This window comes from Notolabrus celidotus, chromosome 8, assembly GCF_009762535.1.
Source record: "Notolabrus celidotus isolate fNotCel1 chromosome 8, fNotCel1.pri, whole genome shotgun sequence".
Taxonomy (NCBI): Eukaryota; Metazoa; Chordata; class Actinopteri; order Labriformes; family Labridae; genus Notolabrus; species Notolabrus celidotus.
This window is the reverse complement of record NC_048279.1, coordinates 25,044,674-25,064,181: the sequence shown is the minus strand read 5'-3', so window position 1 is coordinate 25,064,181 and position 19,508 is coordinate 25,044,674. Positions and strand designations below refer to the sequence as shown.

The following is a 19,508-nucleotide window of genomic DNA, read 5'->3' as shown; positions in this document are numbered from 1 at the left end:
CAACTAATTACAATAAATTATATTATTATTAAAAACATACATGTATATGTATACTAACATGTAAACATGTACTTACTGTATTCATATAGGATACATAAATACAGTGTGAGGTATACAGACAGAAAGACAGACTCAGGAGAAATGTGTTCCACACAATGGCTGATATATCCACACATGCACAAGCAGCATCCTGTGAACATGCAATGATGGAGATATCACAGTGAAGAGGCTGCCATCGGACAGGTGCCCTGAGCAATTGGGGGTTTGCTGCTTTGCTCAAGGGCACTTTCCTTGAGCAAGTGCCAGGAAATGAGCTAGCACCTCTTCAGCTGCCAGCCCAACTTCTGAACTTGGTCCATACCGGGACACTAACCAAAGACCCTCTGGTCCCCAAACCAAGTCTCTATGGACTCCTACCTTCCCCCCAACTCAAGTGCAGGGGAAGTCAGTGTAGATTTGATGGACGTTTTCCTTAACAAGAGTTAATAAAGGAGGCATATATAACATGCTTTGCATTCACACTGCTTCCTGGTGTTAGATTGTGGATCTGTATTATGAAAGACAGTGGGTGTTTCATGATTCTTATTCCCATAAATCCCATATGGTAGCCGTATATCATGGGAAATACATTATTTTAAGCTTGGCCTTTAAAGTCTGCTTGTATTTCTATCTTTATGCCATAACTATTTGCAGTTAAGTATATTAAAATCAATGAAGCCTGCAAAAAGTAGTTATGTTGTGTAATTGAGGTGATATGCTGTGATGTCATTATTTCAGGGGGTATGGGGAAAAAATGGGTAATACCTAACAGTCCAGGTTAGCAGTTATTGCCTTTATTGAATCCCTCCACTCACTCTCTTGCTTCACTTTACAAGCGAAACTTCACTAAGTGACTGACTCAGTGCCTCAGCATCCCTTATCCTGCCAGCAGGTTAATACAGAACCCCATCCAAGTCATCCAGAAAGCAGGGTAGCAGCAGGACTCATAAACACGGCATCATCAGCCCACCAAGAGTTGCTTGCACTTTTACAGTCTGTGGCCCTCAGACACCATGGATACCCCTAATTCCACTGTAGTACGAGTCAAGAATCCAATTACCCTACCGCTACTAGAGTCATGGGGTGTGCCGTGTCAGAAACAAAAGCCTGCTTTACATACTGTGTTCTGACCTCCCACCTTCTTCTCCAGCACCGAGCCAGTCTATCATTACCGCTGATTAAGTCTGACTAACCTGTTTTTATTCTCGCTGACTAAACAAAGGATAATTGTAATCAAGATTTGGACTCTGTGCTGTACAACATGGGAAGTCACAGGCTGCACTCCAGCAATTCAAATTTAAAATAATTACAGCTCGACTGCTTTTCCTGTCACAAAAGTATAATTGGGATATTTTAACAGCATATGAGAGGTGTCAATTTTCATAACTTGTACGTGGGTTTGACTACATTTAGTTTTAATACCTACTCATCAAGCTGCCTTCGTCTTTCTTAAGGTATTCTTAAAGTTTTTGTAGTATCTCTCCCAAAAATTATGCCTCCCACATCCCTTATTTTGGGTCTATTAGTGGCCACTGGAAAACAGTCATTTCCTCACGGGTGGCTATTTCATAGGAAATGGCTACTCTGTACTACAGGACCACTGTGTTTGTGTTTGAGAAAGTTGTGATGCACTCACCCTGTGTAACATGAACAGAATTTCTTGATACAAAAGGTGTTCTTGTTCTGTCTTTATTTCTGTTTAGCCAGTAACTCTCATCTCCCTGTTTCTTTCCGCTCGCATATCTTTTCTTTACCATCCCTAACCACATGGCCACTACACCCACACAAACCATCAGTACCTAATCCCTTTTATCTCTTATAAATCAACATGCATTTGTGTTCAATGAGGCTACTGGGCATCCGTACCCCACACTCTATGGGACAGTATTCTTTGTCTGTCGAAGGTAAACACAGTTTTTAACATTGAAGCAATATAATAGCTTTTAGGCTGCCATTACTCTCTATACAGCGGGGAACATATTTAGTTTGAACTTATGTTGGTGAAAGCGCTTGCTGCGACACACGATTTTGACATGCTAATAGCGACTGATTGTAGCTGCAGGGCAGCATGGTATTGTGGTCACAATGCAGCTTTTTGCAGTGAAGAGGCTGCTGGGTGTCAACAGAATGGTTGGAAACAGCCATTATGCCTGTATATAAAGAAAAAGGCAGCAAGAGAGAGACAGAGAGAGAGAGAGAAAGTCCTTGTAAACATTGAGGCAGGTGAGGAGCTCACCAACTACTGTGGTACTGGGATTTAAATGCAGTTCACGACTGAGTGCCTCTCTTAACGCTCATATTCTCCCTGCCTTGCTTTTAACTCTATCCCCAGGTGCCGCATGTTGCATCTTTAATCAGGGCATGTCTGCCTTGACACCATCGTGTCACCAGAACATACTTCTCTGTAGCTGTGTGAAGAATAGTCATCAGGAGGTGACACGGTGGAAGCTGTTACAGCCTCAATCACATCCTGGGACCAAACCCAGCTTTTTATTTTATGTGCGTGTTTGTCTATGTGTGTTTGCTCGTGTTCGGGGGGGGCAAGGCATGCATTTTTAGAGGCAGACACAGCACCAACTGCCTTTTATGTGATTGGGGACTTCCAACTTCACTGTATATGTCTGTCCCCAAGTTGATTGCCAAGGATAAACCTATTGCTGCTAACAAGCATGGAGACATGCTGCCAGAATGAGAAAAAGTCATCTCTCCCTCCTCTTGTTCTCATCACTCGGCAAACCTTGACATTTTCCAGCACAGAAATGTGGAGTATTTCTTAAGTCCTTTCACGCCTCAGTTGACAAATTGGATCAACCTATCGGTTAACCTTCACAAGAAGAAGAGATAATACTTGAGCACATTTCTTAAAAATAAAACATAAGCATGGTCGTCTTTTCCTTGTTTGACAAGCTTTCACGCGTCATTCTTCTTAGCTGTTTGCTTTGACACACCTGCATGTTTAATTCTTCTCAAGAGCAATGGTGGCTACACTGAAAGCAAAAAAAAAGACACGAGAAAGATGCATTACTCCTATTCCCTATCTTCAAGTGTTTATGGCCCATAACAGAGACAGATTACAAATCAAATCAAACTACTTCTCCTTGCTTGTTTAGCATCCTATTTTTCATCCTGAAATAATGGAGAACATCACAACAACAACAAAAAAAGAACTGGGCTACACATGAAAGGAAGAGAAAGGGTAAAGAGAAATAACTGTGCTTTACAAAAGATAGAGAGAGGGCAGATAATGTTTTGTCAGCTGACAAATGTACAAAATGCAACCCTGTCGAAAACACTCTAAAGTAGGACAATCACTGTACACAATCAGAGCAGCTCTTCTGTAGAAAACAGTGCAAATGGCACCAAGAACATGCTCTGTCCTATTTTATCTAGATGTAGACGGAACAAACACTTGGAAAAAAAAGTTGTCATTAGAACTTGTTTGCTTTCTTATCAGACGTTTGAAGTGAGTTATTTAACAAATTTCATAAGTGCTGTGTTGAGATTGAGCCACGACCTCTTCTAACTTATCTGAGTACAAAGTCTGTAAGAACTGGAGAACAGCTAGCCTCAACTGAAAGACACACACACACACACACACACACACACACACACACACACACACACACACACACACACACACACACACACACACACACACACACACACATTTCGAATTTGTATTTTGTTTGTCTGCACATATAGAGTGAATTAGAGTCTACATGTGAAGATGATTGCTTGTCTTTCTGAAAAGCTTTGTTGTCATGTGGTACCAGTCTTTCAATGCTAAACAAGTTCAGCCACGTCTTCCACCGATCTCTATCTAAGGCTGCAGTAGTTAAACTGAAATCAGTATTCTCCTGAAGCTCCTAACTCAGACAGCACACATATTTCCTAATTTCTTCTTTTAGAGGTTCAGGTGCAAACCATAACATTTCCTCTGTTTCAGCATCTTACAGTCCCTTCATTGGGCTCCTGTGTAGCACAATGCTGGGAGAGGTAATAGAGACTGTGGGGGCATCAGTAATCCTGTCAGCTGTCCGAGGAACAGCCTCAGCTTCAAATCTCTGTTCTTCATCCCCACATAGTGACACGGCCCCAGCTCCAGCATTGTCTACTGAATGCTAAAGGTTGGACAGCACGGCGGGGTCTTAACAGACACCAGGGGCAGCCGTTTGGACCATCAGCCCAGTGCCTTCCCACCAGCACTCAGGCGCGGTGGGTCACATCGAGCAGTCTCGGCAACCACCAGAGAATGGTTTCCTCGAACTGATTGGCTGTCAGGCTCAATCCATTCGCTGCCCCCAGGAGCATGTCTCCATGACCAATTTAAGAGGCAGAGTCAGAGCCTTCCCACACTCCCTGCCTCTGAAAGGGAGAACAACAGTCATGTGTAGATGTGGGCAGATTTAATATACACTTGTTAAAAGGCTGTACCGAACCCTAGGTCATGGAAAAAGCTCAGTTATTGATTTGAGGGATTTTTTTTACTTGCTCAGCACTGTTGTGTTTTCGCTTTTAGGTTCCATTTTCACAGTCTGGTTTTGAACACATTTGCTCCAGGTTGGTGTGAAAATCAACTTTTGGACTTCAACCTTTAAAAGCGATATTTCTTATGTTGTGTCTCTTGGTATACATATAAACAAATCCAAAACGAAAATCCTAAATCTAAATCTAATATTAAAAAAAAAAATTAAATATATATATATATATATATATATATATATATATATATATATATATATATATATATATATTAGGGATGTACATTTTAAGTATTTTCCGTAATCGATTTTTGGAAATGTTAACGATCAATTATCGATTAATTGATTAAAAAAAACGTTATTATTCTTACGTCAAAAACAATGCCAAATACGTTGTTTTCCCCCTAAATTATATTTTCTATAGCAACAAAATGCATATAATTGACGGGATTGAATACGGGTACATGTTTGACACGCAGATTATCAACGATCAGACTCATTGAAATATTCTATGCGGACATAATCTTATAAAGGGAAGCCTGAGACTACTAACAGAAAAGTACTTCAGACTAGCAGTGTCCAGTTTGCTGCCTACTCGTTCTTATTGAGAAAAATAAACATGTGTATTCGGTCAGGTGTCAGCCGAGAGCGCAACCGTGTCACTATCCAGCTGCAGAAACGCCCAGACGGCTCTAATGTTGCTGGTCTGCAAACATAGCGTACCTGAATTTCCCACCTGTCTGTTGCCTTCGTATCAAAAGGAGGGAAATGTCCCGTTTAAAGTTGTCAACCTTTGTGTCCGTGTCGTTGTTGGCAGCAGTTTTGTATTGATCCTCTTTTAAAAAGCGCACGTGGAGACCTGACGCACAGCCGCAGACACCAGCTGAGCGTCTCTGCTGTGCGGAAGACCTTTAACAGCTGATTCACATCAAAACATGCTTTAAACTTAAAACACTTCCATGATAGATGATTGTAATATAAGACCACATGATGTTTGTTCCACGTGACGGAGAATTGATAACAAAAATGCGTGTTTCGAGTAAGTTCTTAACAATCAATTAATCGATAATCGATTAATTGTGGTCATCCCTAATATATATATATATATATATGTACATTCACAGTACAATACAAAACACTGCTGTACATAATAATGTGATATGATGTGTCATGGTGTGATACAATATCATCAAATATGATAGAGTACAAAGTACAATTTAAAACATTAAAATACAAAACAATACATAATGATATAATATGAAACATTACAGTATAACTGGTGGCAGTACAATACAAAACAATACAAAAATGTAGGATATTGTACAACAGGATCGGATCTAATACAGTACAAGAAACATTACATTCATATCTATTATGATAAAATACCGTGTAACACAATAATGTAATATGATACATTACAATACAAGCACTACAATTCAGTATAATAAGGAATGATACAATATAGTAATATACAATACAGTATTATACAGTATAATACAATGATGTAATCCAATATGATACAATAAGGTACAATTACAATATGATACCATATGATAAGATGCAATATGATACAATAGGATACGATGCAATGTGATACGATATAATACGATACTATTACAATACAATGTGATACAATACAATATGATACAATATGATATGATGTGATGCCAAACGATATGATTATGATACGATACGATGTGATACAATACAATATGATTGCAATATGAATACAATGCGATACAATTGTGATATGATATGATAAAATGTAATTTGACACAATACAATTTGGTACAGTATGATATAATTTGATTCACTACCATACCATTTATTGTGTTTTAAGGGTTTTCGACTTCAACTTTATGCCTGCATACATTCTATAACCACCTCAAATGCAATGATACATACTGTAAAAACATTTAAAACAAACAGCAATCCTCATGGAAACAGAGAGGCAAATATTGATGAAAACCTTGAATAACGTTCAATGCACATTACCCATATGGTACATGTTCAATGTATTTTTAATCCTAAAATTCTGACAGTTTAATGTTTGACAAGAGTCTCCTAATGACATTCACAAAGTAAGCAAGTCATATAAGATATAATATTCTTGATATTACTGCTCTGATTCTGCTCCGATTCCACACTCTTAATAGAAAATGAACTTTTCCATGGGAAACATAAATGGATTGCAGAGACCTCCTCCTCTGCTCTTGGAATAGAAACAGGGAATGGGGTCACTGAGGGAGATCTGTGTTGTCTCAATTAGAAGAGGAGGCGTTTCTCTCCCTGGGCCCCGATCCAGGCCCAGCTGTGTACCTTCCATCGTGGGCTGAGCCTCTCCCTGCATACTGAAAACATTACTGGCCACAGGTCAGAGTCCAGCACCCACCCCCAACCACCCACACACACACGCACACACACACTATCTGTTTTATTTGGGTATCTCACGTAACCAGAACCAGATGGTTAAAGATGGGACGACAGATAACTCCTAAACACTAGTTAGTCCAAAAACTCACACTTTCAAAGGATACTTTTATGTTTTTGAAAGTGTGGTTTGACACAGTTAAGTGCATGCAATCACACTTAACTCACTAACCACAGTTTTCATCATCATTATCATTATCAGGCACTTCCCCCACTCCCTGTTGTTATTAAGCCCGGTGATGATTGCATGGTTGAGAGCCCCCGCAGCCCAACTACAGCTCCACCGTTAAGTTTCACCTTGAACTGAGAAATATTTCTAAAAAAAAATCCCTGAAAGTGTTTTTTCTGTCGAACTAAAGCTTAAAGGTTGGACTACTAAAACACTGTGTTGAGTTACTCATTCATTTCACAACAATTTTATTGTTATTATAACAAATGGAATCCACGAGAAGATGTATGTCCACTCAAACTGTGTTGATAAGTGTTGGTACCAGACACTGATCTTCTTTTCAACAAAGTTTTTCAGCATTTTTTTTGTATTCTGCTTTAGCTTACACAATCAATGCCGGTCTGCCTTGCTGAAAGCCAACTAAATGATTTAAAGTCTCTGAGTCAAAAGGAGAGGCATTGCCTTTTTGCAAAAGGGAGCACGCTTTCTTTGAGATTCAAGGTAGCGGGGAAGGAGTTGAGAGAAAGGTGTGTATCCGCACTGCAAATTGGTTTTGCGTTCAGCAGAGACACCTCTGTTTAGCCTTCGTCAGTGGGAGAAATTGGTCACAGCTGGATTTCACTGGTCAATTGGTACGTTCAGATCTTGAGCGTGCTCTCTTTTTGAAAAGTCTCACTCATTATTCCAGCTATGCCTGGGCCGGGCACCCTTTTTACTTCAACACAAATCTTTATCTTACTCGTGGACATTCAGCAACACCTCTGCTCACTGTGTTTTACCCCTCAGCACCTTTATATTTTTATATATATATATGTAAAGATAAATATCTCTTGTTTTCTTTCACTCTTGGTGCCCTGTCTGTTTTGTTTTTGTTGTTCTTCTCTGGCTTTCATTGGGTTTGATGGGTGTTTTAAGTTCAGTATCTATAAAGTAGCAGATATACTGAACTTTGAAAGGGTATTTCACTGGTCAATTTGTGCGCTTTTATACACACACTCTCTTTGGGAATTGGTATTTCTGTGGATCTGTGGCACGGCCGAGGCCACTGACTCTTCCTCAGAATTCATCTCTTTTAGACAGGCTGGCAGCTCTCCAGCAGCTCAATCCACAGTGTGAGTCCCTGAGATGGAGGACAGGGCACACGTCTGCAGGCAGATTGCACATTTGAGGGAATAAATTGCCTCGTAGAGGACCAGACTCCACATTGTCTTTTCCTCTCTATTCCTTTGCCTTTACTGTAAATATGTTTGTCAAAGACCTGTCATCTGCAGTTTCTTTTATTTCTTTTCAAGGCCCCGCTTATTTTATGTTTTCTGGTGTAGGAGCTCAGTTGGACGGTCTGTGTCCGGAAGTGAACATGTGGTAGTGTTTAGCTTTGTAATGCCCTGGGTTTTATGGACGTCTTGAGGGAGATATCGCATGGACGGCGACCAGGATGGGGATTCTGGGCCAGCAAACAGTCTGGATGTCCAAGTGTTGGAGAACTCTTGTTATCACAGAGCCTCCCAAGAGTATACCTCAGTCCAAGGCCCACAGAGAAGGCTTAACATGGCTGCCAAGTCATCTTTAATAAGCCAAATCTGTTTTTTTTTCTCTTATTTTGCTCAAACATTCATGTGTTTTTTCAGTGGAAGCTCGATCTGTTTGGTGACTCCTTTTGGCTCAGAGCGAGCTTGAACTCCCCCTCAGTTAATGGAATGTGTAACAGATATACTCACCAGAGACTTTTCCTCACATGGTTATGTTGGCTTCAGTGAATCTTTCATGTGCTTTGTTAAAACATGATTTTAAAACACTTTTTTCCTTGATATGCTTCTCAAAACTTTTCACCCCTATACGTTTTCAGCCTAAAAAAAAAAAATCAAAGTTAAATTTTATTATTTTTTATTCATTGGTACATTTCTCTTCTCATTCTTGGCTGGGCAATATCAAGTCAAAGTATCTTGACTGAATGATTTCTCTTAGAAGACCATCTCAGGGAAAACTCAGCCATGCCAAAGTTGGGATCTGAATAATACAGATGGTGCAAATCTTAGACAATATTGATACTATCTAAAACAAACAATCTCTCCAGTCTCTCATTGACTGACTCTCCAAGAAATAGACCCATTCCGTCAGTCAGTCATCCTTTTCAACCCATGTCAGTCAATGGATTGCACTACGTCATACGGCTTTATGTCAGCATGTACGCAAAGGGACATTTAGCTGCCAAAACGTGCCTCTTTACCAAGGGATTTCTTAGGGGATTCCAGTTACAAATATAAAACAAATGAAGGATTGTATTGTTGTCAGAGAATTACACGTCAGCCACTGGGCAACGAGGAAGACACGTATAATTGTTGGCAATGACTTTGATCAGCTGTTATAGACCTACAACGTCAGACAGCTTAAGCTCTCGGCAGGGAGAGAACAAATGGAAACACTTCTATATTTCAAAAAGGCAAACACACAACTTTCGTCCAAGTTTCACTCAGTGACTGTGGAGTTTGTGATAATAACTGTCAGGTAACTTTTTTTTTTGTTTTGGAGACATTAATAAAACTTGTTTTATTATTGTAGCCCACCATCTGGTTGAAATATGCCACCTATAGTCATCCTCTCCACACACCTGGGACTCCAACTAGTGTGGCAGCTCGGAAATGTGCGCAAGCCCTCCAGGGCCCATCATTCCACATGCAGCGCTCAGAGGAAACATGTGACATGTGGCATAATTGAGTCAGCCAACAAATACTGTCGCAGGAATCAGCTAACCAACGCCACTACTCAGCGCCCAGTGGGAGAGCTCAGAGGTGTATAGGACGGCATCAGATAGAAATGTGCCTGTTTGAGATTATTAAAGACACTGTGTTTCTGTTTAATTTAAGATAGCATAGGACCCTCGGGCGAGGGCGAAGACAGCTGAGGCTCAGACGAATGGGCCGAGAGACCCCGCTGAGCGTGTGAGGTACTCTAGTAAGAGATTCAAGTGGCTGTAGAGAAAAGAGAATGGGGGTTTAAGAGAACAATTTAGTACGAAAAGCGGCCAGATTTCCCTCCTCAGTTTGATTTGCCCTCTGTCTGTGGGCCACACTCTGAGGGAGATCATTGTTTCCTCATGTTTTATTTTTGCTGGCTCTCCAGTTTCTTTGTCCAAGGCTCTTACCGCATGAGAAATCCAGCATGACTCCGAGGGCCTCTCTGCGAACTGCCTCAGTGTACTTGAGTGAGGATATTGTGGCTGTAATAGTGTGGTCATGGGATTTATTTATGAAGTGAACAATATTTATTTTGAGGCCGCCTCATTTGGCGGTTGTGTAGAGATTGCTTTATGAAATTGCTGACTCTCATAGCTTGGAAATAAATAAATGTGGCAACCTTGCAATAGCAAAGACATTGAAAAAGTTCAATCCTCTGATTAGTTTTTCTTTTCACTTGAAAGCAGAGAATTACATCCAAATTACAACAGTACACTGCTGAGGAGCTCTTTTGACATCAGAGTATAAACCTCTCTTCAACTCCACTGTTTTGCAAGAGTATCTTGAAAAGTTGCATGCTCTCTTAAATCTGATTTTTAAATTCAACCAGAATAAGATGTATCCATTAACTATAATATCTCGGTGGTCACAAACTGCTAACCCTGTGTTGTGTAGATCTGATAAATAAAGAACTTGTTTTATTTGGAAAGAGAGGATTTCAGAAAACAAAGAGGGTAATGAAGTCCCTAGTTTGTGACAGTTTGAAGGGGAAAAAAAACTTTTTGAAGAGAGTGTTCTGGCAAAATTAGAGTCAGTTAAAAAAAAAAAAAAAAAAAAAGGGATACGTCATGATGTTCAAATGCTCATATGTGCATTCTCGTATTAAAAATCAAAGATTTAATGTGAAGTTTACCTCATTTTAAAAGAACAATTTTCATCTTTTCACCAGTGCTTGCTTTACGGTATTCCGACCAGACGGTGGCTATAGAGCGTCTTGGAGCTGTTTGTTAACCACATTATGTAACAGAGGAAGAAGAATGCTATTTGCATTAAGTCGCAAAATAAAAAGAAGACATTAACTGCTGTCACTAGAAATATGAGTGTAGTGGTGTGAGATTCAGAAACAGAGAAAATTTCAGTGATTACGATGCTTATGACTTTCAGATAGTATTGCAATTAAATGCCCATCGCTAAACAATAATTATGATAAGCAAAATTGAATTAAGGTTTCAGTTATACATCCTGCTTTGCACAGGGCCAGAGTCTTTTTTCAGCTGGAATACCAGTGCTTGTAACCCTCTACAGACCACATCCTCCAATGAAAAAAAAAAACCACATACCACTGTTTGTCACACAGATGCACACTTACACCCTTTTAAAGCACTACTTAATATAGTAAACAACTGCATCCCTGATGTCATTTGTTGACAGTGAGCTCTGGAGTAAATCAGGTGCCTTCAGCATTCCTTCTTCTGGTCCGCCCAGGAGATGTTGCCTCTTTGATTGTTTCTTCAAATATGCAAGGCAGCGCTGAGGGAGCAGATTGTTTGTTCTAGATTTCCTGGGAGACTCCCACCTTGGGCCTAAACAGAGCAGTTGTGATGATTAGCAACAAAGTGTGCTGCTTTTCCCATAAGCCATTGAGAGAAGAGGGGAGGGGCTAAGGAAGGTTCTTTCTCATAATATTTGCTGCTTCTCATCTCATTTACCTCTCATGTAGTTACAGCTTCAAAGGGTGACTTCTGTTGTATGGATGGGCATCTGTATGTTAGAGCCTGATGCTCTTGAAAGATAAGTGAGGACTAACACATGCTGACATGTGTGTCCCCAGAGTGCAGACTCAATAATGTCTACATTATGAAAACCAAGTTCTCTTCATTCTCAGACCAATTTGTCTTTTGTGCTCAGTCATGTAACAGAGACTTAATGCCATTTTCTAGTATTGTGGGGGGTAACACAATTATCTTCTTGGCTCTTGCAAGTTGACAGCCAAGGCCTGAGGGAGAGAGCGCTGCTTATCAACCATCTACCCACTGTCACAATGACAGAAATTTTGCACACGCAAACAAATGAAGAGCAGGGGAGACCTCAGACTGGCTGTGCTCTGAAGCTACAGCTGATGATTGCACATTATGTAGTTCCAGAGTTATGTTAAAGTAGGCTGTCATCCATCACATACACCTTTTAGAAAAGAACATGCTTCACAGTGCAGTGGTTGGAAGAATTTAAACGGCTGTGCACCGAGACAGCAGACAGAAGAGCGGATCTTCTATCAGTTGTAAAGCTGGCGGTTAGATCCCTGGTTCCTGCAGTCTACTGGTTGAAGCGCCCTTGGGTGAAACACTGAATGCAAAGTCGCCCCCAAATGCAAAGGCATGGTTTGAATGTGTATCTCTGATTAGTACAGTACTGAACAGGCATGTTGCCACTCACATAGAAGCCTCTGCCACCAATGTATGTATGAAAACCTACATTTGACATTTCATATAAAAGTTGTCAGTCATTGGAAGTTTGGAAAAGCGTAATATAAGGGTCGTCTAACATGTTTAAGCTAGCTTAGCTGCAATCTTGACATGACACCCCTTACATATACTTTGCAGTTTGTTGTTCCAGTATTACTAACCCCCTTTCACCTTTGAAAATCAATGTAAGTGTGAATAGTATGGAACCAAACTGCTGAAGTTTTCTACTATGGAAAATATGCTTTAATTATTCTTTAATGCCATCTGTTGCTGTCCTGCTCTTCTTGGCCTGTCAGCTTACGTCTCAATATGCATAAATGTATTTGCATACTAACACTTGTAAATTATTCATTTCACTGTACAAAAGAGAATGTTGAGAGAAAATGAACATTCTGGATATCATGTAATTATTGCTTTTACACCCTGTCGAGAGCAGTCAGTGTCTAATTTTGAGTAAATGGCATCTTGGTACATTGTATATAATTTCTGAGATGTTGACGAGGTGTCTTTAAAAACACTATGTTTTGCTTCCTGCAGTGAAAAAAGACGTCAAAGATGAGACTGACGACAGAATGCAGCAATTCAAGAAGAAGGCCAAAGAGCTGCGCATCTTGGACTCCAAGACGGCACAGAATCTCTGTGAGTATAACAACTTTAACTGTTGAGCTGATCGAGTGCTAAGTTATTTCTAACCATTACTTTTTTTACACCAGAAATTTCAGCGTGTTTCCTCTCAAACAGCATTGTACAGCAGAAAACAAACAGCAGAAAGCCCTCGACAGTGATAGTGTTTTACTGAGCCCTATGGGGAAATATTTTCTTGGCAGTTGTTAAGCGGTCACCAAAAGTGCATATAGATTGTGCCTGAGCTCCCTTACTGTAATCATGTGTTAAACAAATTCCTATCACCACTGAGCTCTGTAGCTTTGCGTAGGCAGTCTGAATACCCAGGAGTCCATGTTGACTAATGTTTAGTTGATACAGCATTTACGTCAACCTCATTGCATACCTTTATTTTGGCGAGGAGGATGTACATGTTTTTTTTTATACAGGTGTCATTTCAGGTTAGATGCAAATTGTCTCTAAGAACACTCCTCCTGCCTTAGAATTTCACTAACAACCTGACTCCTCCACCTTGTCCCCCCATATGAACCTCCTTGATCCCGAATCCATAAAGCATGCGCGTGAATTCATTGCACAAACAAATCGAGCGACTGCGGTGTTGGCAATGCTGTGTTGATTGGAGAAGAGGGGGAGAGAGAGAGAGAGAGAGAGAGAGAGAGAGAGAGAGAGAGAGAGAGAGAGAGAGAGAGAGAGAGAGAGAGAGAGAGAGAGAGAGAGAGAGAGAGAGAGAGAGAGAGAGAGAGAGAGAGAGAGAAAGAGAGAGAGAGAGAGAGAGAGAGAGAGAGAGAGAGAGTCTGCAGCCTTGGTATCCCTTGCCTCTGAGACATAATGTAGATGATAGCACCTCATGAAATAAACATGTCAAATGCTACGATTACATGTCGGCCCAGTTGCATTTTCTTATCTTTCTTCTTCAAAGGAGGAGAAGATGGGTTTGCAAAGGTATGCTGCACAGTAGTATGAGTGTATTTTAAGATGGAAAATAAATCTTCCATATATTTTAAAAAAGGACAGGAAGCCAACTGGAGTGTCAAATAAGCAAAGGTGCGCGTGTACGTCAAAGAAGAAGTAATGTTTTATTTCCTGTGTTGTGCATGGTGATATCTTTCAATGATGCAGCGATGCTTCATACTCATGTTTCATGAACAGAGGCCAGACGGGTTCACCAGGCAAGATATTAGGGTCTTATGTCAAGAAGGGGGCATCTGGCAGGAACATAAGGATAACACATTGAAGTGTCTGCAGTGTGCTGGTGGTGTTTGGGGTATGTATGTGTGCACTCTTGAGTGTGTGCCAGCGCGCTCATGTCATTGCACTCGTGTGTGGACTGTGACATTGTTGATAGGTGTCACTGCCATCTTTGATTACAGCACCAGCAGATGGGCTTTGGAATTTGGCAGGAAGCAGAAATAGCTAAGTGTAGAAGATCTCACCTCCAGAATTGCAATGGGGTGGGAGGCATGTGGTCCTACAGTGCCACACCGCTCCCCTGAGTCACCCTGACAACATCCTACAGTGTTACGGATCACATTCGCTTGCCTGCTGCAGAACCCTCTAAGCTCCTTCTTTCAGTTCTGATGTGTGCGGGTATTGAAGGTGCAGCGACAGGGACGAAATGTGTTCCACTGTCATGATTACGCATAACACTATCTGATTAAACGTGCCGTCTGAAAGCCTACCGGCAGCCTTTACAATAAACCGCAGGTTAGTGTTTGACTCCTGAATACAGAGAATTACAGTTGTGGAAAGAGATAAGATACAAGCTCTGACTGCTTTTGAAGTGAATAAATGAAATACATTGTGACTATGATCCGTCTTTGGAGATGACTGTATTAACACAGTCACTTGGTTATCAAAGCAGAGGTTGAACAGAAACATTAAACAGATATCGTTGGCAGTTTTCTTTATATCACTGGACAAACCATTAAGTGCTGAGTGGGAAAAAAAGAAGAGCAAGTAGACTCAGTAAAAGAAAAGACTCTCAAAGAAGGTAAAAATCCTAACATTCAGCTCTTAAAAGCCTGAAAGACACCAGACATGATTCTCTTTAGATGACATTCACTGCTCAGGAGCCTATAGCTGGACACAGACACAAGAGCACAGTTTTTCCCCATAATCTATTTTTCAATACATGGTCAAAATAGCTGTTTTTTATTCAGCTATTTTTCAATTGACACAAACAGCAGCTTTCCACTTACATGTGCTTGCCTTTATATACTTATTCAAAATTATTTAATAAATGTCCATGTTTTTCACACCTCTTCAATCCACGGTACTGTATTAAAGGCACTGTGAGGATTTTTCATGCTCTATTGATTCTGGTGACCTCACAAGTATAGATTGCATTTCCCATGAGCACCATCACCCATGGTCAAAGCATGCATTTGTTCTGAAAGCAAATGAGTCCAAAACAGATCTTCTTTTTGATACTACTTTTCTTTGTTCAAGACGACTTACTGCTGGATGCAGAGTGAGGAGTTTATGGACTGATTCGCAGCTTCGTAAAACTATAAACTGGAATGTAACAGCAACTACATTTGAAAACTCTGATTTAATTGTTAACTTACAAAAGGTGATCAGAGGTACCAGTTTAATGTTACCAGTCACAGCCCCGGTGTCATAATGTGTGCTCTAGTGTTCCAGTAAATGTCCAAATAATGTACAACGTTTTACTCAGAGAATGTAGAGTATGTCATTTTGCTAATCCAATACCAGCTATGAGAGCAAAACATTATGTACGAAGAAAATGATCCAAAGGAAAAAAAAATCAAATCCCTTTGGAGGTTTAGATTCTATATCAGGTGAAGAAAGCTGTTAGGACCATTTGAGAATTTTACATTTTATGAGCTATCCTTTTTTTTTTTTGTCTGCTTCCTTAAAAAATCACTTTGAAATACTGTAAAATATTAAAAAAACCTGTAAGTTCAGAAAAGGAGGAAATTATACTTCACGAAAGTTCAGGCAGAAGCATGAAGTCCTGTGAGAGGAAGCCCGACCAAAAGTTATTTAAAACAGGAAGAGAACAAGCTGGTAGTAAGATGTCAAAAAAAAAGCTCACACTCTCAGATAGCTTATATCAAGCACTGCGGCTTCCCAAGGCAACACACTACAACTTATTTAAACTTAAGTTTATTCTGTTATTTGAAACATGTTTAATAATAAAATTGCTCTCACCACATTTATGTAACAAAGAAACAACACAATCTAACTTTGTTCATAGTTAATACATGACTGTCCTTCTGCACAAGTCAACTGACTTCAGCCAGAAATGTAGGTCACCACACCTGAGGAAAATCTCAGAAATCATCTGGGCTTGTGGAAATTAATTGTGCTGCATTAGCACACCTGCTCCACTTCACTCATTTGGTCTCATTCAGGTTTGTTTGCAACCAGGAACTAACCAAACAGGTGCACATTTGACCACATCTATTACTGACAAAGCCCTAACAGCAAGGGGGGAAAACAACTCCTGGTAGTACTCCTGGCAAGAAAAGTTTCACTCTCAGCTTGTCAGTGGGAAGTATTGTGTATCAGTATCAGTTTGTACTTTTCTATACATCCCAGGATTACTTATGACAGCCCAACCCCAGGAGGAGCTTGTAGCCAGCTGTTGCTTTCATATGAGGAGGATATGTAGGGCTTATTGAAAACACAATAACAAATGTATGGCGTTGATGGAACACATTAGGATGACAGGAGCCCTGTCATTAAAATGCATCACAAAATGTGGTAATTTGATGAGATTGAGGGTGAAAAAAGCCATAAAATAGACATCAAAAATGGGATTTCAAAATGAGAGAATACTATATGGTACAACTTTCCGTTTACTTCAACAAATTTAGTCTGACAGAGTGATGCAAGAAGGAGGAATACTCAGTGATATACGTACAAGACATGTCATGTATATAGTAAATAAACGCAGTTAAGTGTAATAAATAATGATGGACTGAAGACAAGAAAAAAAAACATGACGCACTTCCTGCGTTTGAAGCGTATCAAATACAGACATCAGGTCCCACTGCTGCAGCAGTATAGCAGCTGTTGAGTCACTCTCCTCCAACTCATTACCAAACATCCACCTGTGACTTCCACCTGGATACACCATCAGCTCCAATTTCACTGTGGGCACCCCAACTGGAGAGTGAAACACCCACTAGCTGTCCCCTGAGGCTTGTTCAGTGTACTTCTTTGTATCCACCCAAACAAAACAGTGTAGCCCTCCAATATGGCACAATTACCGCTACCAAAAGTAAAACTGATACAACTTTTATTATCAAGTCTATAAGCTTCATTCAGAAGAGATGATGTGAGTTGGCATTGTTTTACAGTTCCCAGTAAGTTTTGAGGTTTCCTTTCCCTGTTTTTGTCAGGGGTGACACGCACTATCCCGTTGAAGGGCAGAAAGAGTATTAGTTTTCCAAGTGACAAGTTAGGTCTGTGGTCATTTTGTCTGAGGAGCGATGAGTGCTGAAATGTCTCTTTGAACCCTGCGGTCTAATAAAAAAATAGAAAAAAAAATGCAGAGGAAATGACTCTCTTCTCTCTCCATCACAACAGCAATTTTCTTGGGCTCGTTCCGCCTGCCTTATGAAGAGATCCGGGACATTGTGCTGGAGGTAGACGAGGAAAGACTGAGCGAATCGCTCATCCAGGTAAGACTGATGTTCCGTGTAGTGTGTTAGTTGTTTTCACCAGCACACAAACACACACTCACACACATACTTATTTTTGCCCTCTGAAAACCATGTGCACTTACATGTTTGTGTCAGGGAGGGCCAGGCTTTCTCTGCATGTTCACATTGTTAAAAGGCAGTTTTTAAATTCCACTGTCTGGCAGATAGCTTAGCGACCCCATTCTCAACCAGGTACAGTCTGTTTTTGGCACAAGTCCGTCTCCTCATTCTCATACGGACCACAGAGACCCCTCATTCATCTTCCTGTAATGGATTATGAAGGACAAGGCTTGGCAAAGTCTCCACAACTCCACCCCTTTTTCCTCTTGCCTTTGTCTTAAACCATAATTGATGAGCTTTCTAAAGGCTACTTGTTTTTTTGTTTTCATTTTATTCCATTCTTTCTTCTCTCTGAAAGCACTAATTGAAAGGAGGGCGGGGGGCATCTGAGGTGAAAATGCATCACTAGGCAGCATGAGCCTCAATTGCACCACCTTTCTGTTTTTTCCACACCGTCCTTGTGTGAAGCACTAAAACAGTCCTGCTGTTTATTGTCTCTGCTTTATCTCCAAAGTAGGAGGTGTAAACAACAGATGAAAGATTTGATTTCAGTATAATATTGAAGTGATGAGGTGTGTTGTGTGCCTTAATGAGTGCAGGAAGAGGCAGCATTCAAATATAGTTTCCAAGCCGAAGTCATGAGCTCTTTCCCTCCTTGGAAAAAAAGAATACTAATAAAAAAATACCACCCCAGCACTGATATATATGTCCTTTCCCACATGGCTTATCAACAAACTCCCGTGCAGAAGCTAGTCTGCTTCCTCCTCACTGCTTGGATCCCAGACACTAGTAAAAGGTGGTGAGGCAATATATATTTAGATGGGGCCTATCTAGAGAGCTTCCCTGCAGGACTATTATTTTGAGCTCTGATAACCTTTAATTGGCTGGCAATCTGGCTGAAATTACAGAGTGTGCCTTATGAGATGGCAGACTCCCTCTGCCTCAGTGAAGGAGAAAGGAAGTTAAGGTGTTGACCTTTTCCTACCTTCAGCCCTTCTCTGCAGCAAAGCAGAAACAGTGTATAACTGCCAGCGGGGCAGCTGCGTCCCCAATACATTCCCACCAGGGCCCTTTATACACACATCACCAGACACACTGCCGGACTGGTTTACAATCGTCTGGTTGTGTTGCAGGAAAAATAACTACTTCATCCACCATCAAACAGCTGAAATTGTCCTTGACAAGCTAGTTTGGAGGCTTTTCAATAGTCAACAATGGATGGATAAAACTCCCCTGTCCTGTATGTCGAGGTTTCTCATCTTCATGTGAATAGCGCCAAAATAGTGTACTTACAGAGACAATAATCAGAAATAAAGGCTGTACCAAGAAACAAACACTGAATAACAAAGCAACATCAAGCCTTACATTCTCATTTAGATTCTGTTTGTTCACTCTTTAGAAACCACACATGGATTAGAGTTAGTAGTTACATGACAGGTGGTCAGGTTGCGTGTCAAGCACCTGTTTGTAAGGATGTCAGTTTTCCACCACACCTCCTTGGTTCAGCTCGTAATCAAATCTAATGCAGGACAATAAGGCTGCTCCAAAAAATAAGAGAAGGGCTCAACAAGGCTCATGAGAGCAAGTGTTTGAGTCAGCATAAGCATCAGGGCGCA

At 40.6% G+C, this 19,508-nt stretch overlaps 1 protein-coding gene across 1 annotated transcript in view; it reads left to right on the top strand.

The window, feature by feature from the left end:
* The window catches only part of diaph2 (diaphanous-related formin 2), a 376,472-nt gene that overhangs the window by 236,921 nt on the left and 120,043 nt on the right, over positions 1-19,508 (top strand). The window contains exons 22-23 of the mRNA XM_034690901.1: positions 13,073-13,174; positions 17,717-17,811. Of these exons, the coding sequence (XP_034546792.1) occupies positions 13,073-13,174; positions 17,717-17,811 (197 nt within the window). The remainder of the gene's footprint in view (positions 1-13,072; positions 13,175-17,716; positions 17,812-19,508) is intronic.